Source organism: Contarinia nasturtii, unplaced genomic scaffold, assembly GCF_009176525.2.
Source record: "Contarinia nasturtii isolate CC-2019 unplaced genomic scaffold, AAFC_CNas_1.1 Cnas_scaffold_2262, whole genome shotgun sequence".
Lineage (NCBI taxonomy): Eukaryota > Metazoa > Arthropoda > Insecta > Diptera > Cecidomyiidae > Contarinia > Contarinia nasturtii.
In genome coordinates, this window is record NW_022199585.1 from 1 (window position 1) to 5,513 (window position 5,513).

The 5,513-nt window shown below is 32.5% G+C and overlaps 1 protein-coding gene across 1 annotated transcript; it reads right to left on the reverse strand.

Moving 5' to 3' along the window:
• Positions 1 to 3,906: 3,906 nt before the first annotated feature.
• LOC116348087 (PC4 and SFRS1-interacting protein-like) lies at positions 3,907 to 5,069 on the reverse strand. Its single transcript, XM_031778951.1, has 5 exons — positions 5,056 to 5,069; positions 4,958 to 4,994; positions 4,823 to 4,899; positions 4,630 to 4,756; positions 3,907 to 4,563 (listed from the first exon to the last, which is right to left on the reverse strand). The coding sequence occupies exons 1-5, from the start codon at positions 5,067 to 5,069 to the stop codon at positions 3,907 to 3,909; spliced, it is 912 nt and encodes a 303-aa protein (XP_031634811.1).
• Positions 5,070 to 5,513: the final 444 nt, after the last annotated feature.

Genomic DNA, 5,513 nt, shown 5'->3' on the forward strand with positions numbered 1-5,513 from the left:
ATTTCGATAGCTTCAAGCTAGCTCTGAAAGGAAGAGTCTATGAGGCGAAAGAAAAAAATAATAAACTCGAGGAAGCAGATTCAAGCATATATGAGGCGAAAGAACAGAAATGAAGCCGAGTGACATTGATTCAGAATGCCGGATTTATTTGAACGCAGCTTTGACGCAACGATCATGTTATGCGGGCTATGAATCAATTAGAGCCATTTCTGAATTAAAAAAAATAAACATTGTGACAATTAGCGAGAATGGTGAATGTTATTTTGCTGAGGAATACAAAGAAGAATATGAGCGTACAATATTTTTGGCTTTTCGTCTATCTGGAGCAACGACCACCGAAGAATGCGGCACGCACAATACAAATCGAAATCACTATGATTCTGTCACTGATATTGATAACGCGACTCTATTCAAATTAGCTGAATATTTGAGCCAAAAATTAAGCGAAAAGGAGATAAACAACTACAGCAGTATCACACTTGACTCTACAATTAATTAATTCGTTAAGAAACCTACAGCAAAATACGAAAACTATTTATTTTTGAGGGACTTCTTTTACACCAAAAATTACATATTAAGTACGCTTTTCTTCAATGCAATCAAAAGTTATTTTCAAAATACAATTTAGCTATAACGTTATTAAAGGTTCACTTCAAATTATTATTCCTAACATATGGAAGTTTTCTATGTAGATATTTAAACAGTACAAAAAAAAAAACAAAGTACAAAGTAATTTCAATCAAAAATAGATTTTACATTACATTTAATACTTTACATTAAATATATATTTTTCTTTCTCTTTAAAAAAACAACATCATACTGGTGCAATAAAAAAAATAATGTCGCGACTGAGTGTCGAACGAGGTATTTCAGATCGTTGGAATATGTACTTTCTAGTTAATTCAATCAATTTTGTAAACTGACTGTATGTTTATAGAAATAACAGAGTAAACATTTGCATATTTGTTTATTTTTTATATCTGAAACGAAAAATGATTTAGCTCATTAAAACAACAATTGATATACATATTTGAATTGCCTTTATATTTCATTACAGTTTTTCAATGTTTAAAAAAAACAGTCTTGTTAAGAAATACTAATTGTAAATTTTTTATAACGTTGAACCCTTTTTTTGGAATATTTTATGCTACGCTTTAGACGTTGAAATGTTGTTAATTGACTTTTGTCATAGCAGTTTTTGCTTCTTTGAATACGGTCACTACTCAATTTAACTGGCTCCTTTGTGAAATACCAGCACAATGCAGTTTTTTTATATACTAAAGGTGTGCGACCGCCAATTATTTCAACATATGGAGAAGTCTCATTGATATTTTTCTTATCAATTGTCCCAGCATAATTTTTCAGATTCAAGTTTTTCAAATTAAATATGATTAATTCCTCATCATCTTCAATATTCATTGAGTTTAGCTTCTTTTGTACAGCTCTTGTTGGATCATATGGAAGTAAAGGAGACTTTATGCCGAAGACAGGTTTTTTAATGAGACCAATTTCCATTGCGTCAAAAATTGCTCGCTCCTTGCATTCTTCAATAATTTCGATGATTTCAGCTTCTTCAGGTAAAACAAATGTGGTATCAGATGAATTATTTGAATGTGAGCCCCTCGGAAATTCAAATTGAGATGGCGACGCTTCAATGTTGTATGAAACTTGAATCTTTTTAATTCTGTCCAAGAATTCCTTTGTCGTACAATTAGTAACAGTAGAGTATACAGTGGACACTGATCTTATTGACCGAAAGAATGATTCGCAGGCCTGACTACTAAAATCTTTTGGTAGGAACAGACTTTGTTGGTTACTCTTTTTCAGAAATAAAATGATGAGTATCATGCTGTGTGCATTTAGTTCCAAACATATATAACAATTGGCACTCAAAAAATTGTTTTTCAGTGTCAGTCCTTTTGTTGCACAAATATATTGACGCCATAATCTCAAAATAAAAATTGAGTACCACATTTTATCTATTCGTTGTTGTGGCGAAAGTGTTGCATCTTCATATGCCATCATTATATTTTGCATTATTTCAAGAAATTTCGTTGTTCCATTGCTATTTCGTACACGTTTTTTCAGTAAGTCTATTACTCGCTGGTCACAGATACGCTTAGCTGATTCATAGTTTTGTCGATCGACTGGATTGAGTGTAGTTTTAGTTAATAAATGTTTATCTTTACTTTCCTTTTCCATTAAAATCTGTAGATGGTTTGCATCAATGCCAAATCTTTTTCCAAATCGAAATTCTTTTGAATGACCCTTTGTCTTTAAGAACCAGTTTCTAAGTTTCGTAACATTATGAGGAGTATCTTGTACATAAAATGGATGATTCAAACTACTTCCGCAGCTAAACCATTCAGCATTCTGTGATATGGTCGATCTAATTCCAAGGTTAGATAAATTTCTCATTGCAGTATTATTTTTCGGGTCACTGTCAGATACAATAGTCAATACGTTGATATTACGCTTATTCAGTTCAGCCGTGATGAATTTCCATCTCTTTGATATCTGGTTTGATGTGTATTTTGAATCCGTTCCGAAAACTGTTAAACAAAATGACGGTGCATCACCAAGAGGCTTGGCCATTATTGCATTCATGAAGCTAGCAATTGGAGTACCATTTGAGAAGTGATTTGCAATTTCTGATGCAGATCGAGCCTTGTAAGAAAATGACACTGGTAATCCATTATGATCCAAAGGCAATACAAATCCAACCAATTGATTGGAGTTAGCATCATACTGCACCCGATTTATTACACGTGTTGCGTCCTCTGATATACACACCCATAGTGGAAGATTACGTTGCTCCAAATACCCTAGAAGTTCGTCACATCGTAATTCACCTTCAATTATTCGGTGATAGGGTCGTGCCATGTACCGATTTGTTGTACTTAAAGATGGCAATGCAAGCGGTAAATTTTTTTGAAGTGTATTATAAGCTGTTTTGCCGGACAAAAAGGCCATATAAGACGCAAAACCTTTTAATTCCTCATCAAAACGATAACCACCTTTTGGCCTTGTAGCATTTTCATCTGCGGCTTGTAAAAACTTACGCAAAATACGATGTGTTTGAGTATCCAATCGCTCCGTTTGATTATCCTCACGGGTTATCTGTTGTTGTGAAAAATACCATTTGGTTGACCAAACTATGATATCATTACTTTTCATAGAAAAGTGTGTGGTGCCTTCAACATTCGATACATTGTTGACATGTTTAACAATTCTCTGGATCAAATCCAAATCGTAATTGCTGAATAGAAAATTTTGATTTGTGTTGTGATTACCGAAAAAATTAATTTTTTCAGCTTCCTCAAAATGGAAGTTACTGCTTTTGCATTTAATTTCAATTAATGCCATAAGATCATCCCGAACGAATGCTTCCATTTTGAATGACAACGCCTCTGAATATCCAAAAAAACTTTAATATTTAAAATAAAAAAATTACTCAACAATTCAAATTTGATTCAAAATATTGTATTAACTTACAAAAACGCATTTTTAATATAACTTGGTATCAAAGTTTCCAATTCTGTTTCGATTTTATGCCACAATACTTCTGAATCTCTCGTTATTTCCATTGTATTGAATGAAATTAATCGATTCGATATACAGAAATATAGTTAACTATAAACAATTATTTCTTGTTTTATATTTAATTATTTAATATGTAATTAAATGAAACTATTGTTTTGAAGAAATCTCCTTTTATAGCTACTGTTGTGTGAACGAGTTGAGTGGTGACGTTTACATTGTGACATATACAAAATTAAGCCTTTAATGTCGTGTCAAATTTAAAATTGAAACAATAGAAAATGAACAATGGTTGAAAAAATTTCGCTTTCGATTTATTTCTGAAATATATAAATTTGTAAGAAAATGTATACATTAAATTTGTATTTATTTCTTTAATCCCTTTGCGTGTAAATATTTGTTCAAAATTTCGTCGCAGTTCAAATTCGATTCATTTTCCCAACTGTCATGATTTGAAGAGTAGTTCTTCCAACGTATAAGAAAACGTCGCTGTCCTTTTCTTCCACTGTGGCTCAATATAGCTTCTACTTCGTATTCTTTGTTTCTTCCGAGATCTACCGATGATTCAACTTCTTCACATAGTTTCACGTGTGTATTGGCCATTAGCTGCTTGATTTTGTTTTGTGCTTGATTTTTTTCTTTTGTCAGTTGAGCAATGACTTTGTTTTGTTCCATGCATTTCTCTTTCAGTTCATTTCTTTCAGATTGAAGTGTTGCAATCATTTTCTGTGAACTTTGAAAATTGAAATACATAGTTTGACTTTCATCTTTTGTCGCAACGAGCTCTTCAACGAGTTTTTCTTTTTCATTTTTCGCTGCTTCAATTTGCGCTTTGAGATCAGATACATTTTTTGAATTATACGGGAGTTCAGACTTGTTTTTGGTTTTTGAACGACACTGGACAAAAGATGTTTCGAAAGGAACGTTGTTTATGTCATTTTCCGTTTTTACGATCGGAGCTCTTTCACGCTTGACTTGGATTGTGTGATTTACCGGTTTCACTGATCCATTTGCAGCAAATTTCTACATGGGATATATATTATCAATTACCTATTAATGGGAAATTTTCACAAAATATCAAACACTTACGACTGGGTCCAAAATAAATTCATCCATACGAATCACAGCGTTTTTGAAATCACTTCCTCGACCTTTAGTTGCATATTTGGTACGATTTTGCACATAATCGCACACAAAATCTTGATGAACGAAACCGCTAAAAATATTTTTTAATGTACCAATTAACAAATACTTATACTTCCAAAATAAATTCAAAACTTACAACGTTTTTGTTCCAAAAAATAGCACGCAAATTTTATTTTTTGGCACCTTTCCCAGCTCCAATGGAGTAGAGACAATCTTGAAATAAAATAAAATGATATAAAATGTATACAACAAAATCGAAATTTTATCTCACCCGAGCTGGCCAGAAAGGGCAATATTTAATTTTAGCCCTACAATATAAAAAATACGAATAATTAGATTTTTTTAAATGAAATTTGAAAGGAATCTTACCAAACCGTTTCCATGTTGAAATTGTGTTGTGTGTTTCGCAAACGTCAAATCCTCTTCTGCGAAATACAGTCACTCGCGCGCTCGTTTGTGTTACACAGCATCACACAATCGTACAACATAAACGTGTCATAGTGTGCATTGCATACAAAAGAAAGAACGAACGAAGCAACAAGAACGATGCATACACCGATAGCTCTTTTGTACAGTCGGTGTATTCTTAATACTTTCGGTATGTGTTTTATACTTTTCGGTGCGTTTAGTACTTTGGTACTGATTCGCCCCTCGGTCGTGAAACTTTGGGAAACTTAATTTTCTGCCAAAAAAATGATCTAGACAAAATTTCATGACAATTGGTCGATAAATGAACATAGCTCAAATTTCACATTTTCACCGAAGTAAGTAAAAAATGAAGTTTGTCGATAATTTGTCATATTGAAATTTTTTATTTTTAATCCGAT

Bases quoted from the DNA above. Each gene is read 5' to 3' on its own strand.
- LOC116348087 (XM_031778951.1), bottom strand. The intron at 4,757-4,822 runs GTAAGTTTTGAA...AAATATTTTTAG, and splicing joins TTTTTTGGAACAAAAACGTT to CGGTTTCGTTCATCAAGATT. The intron at 4,564-4,629 runs GTAAGTGTTTGA...TATCCCATGTAG, and splicing joins AATTTATTTTGGACCCAGTC to AAATTTGCTGCAAATGGATC.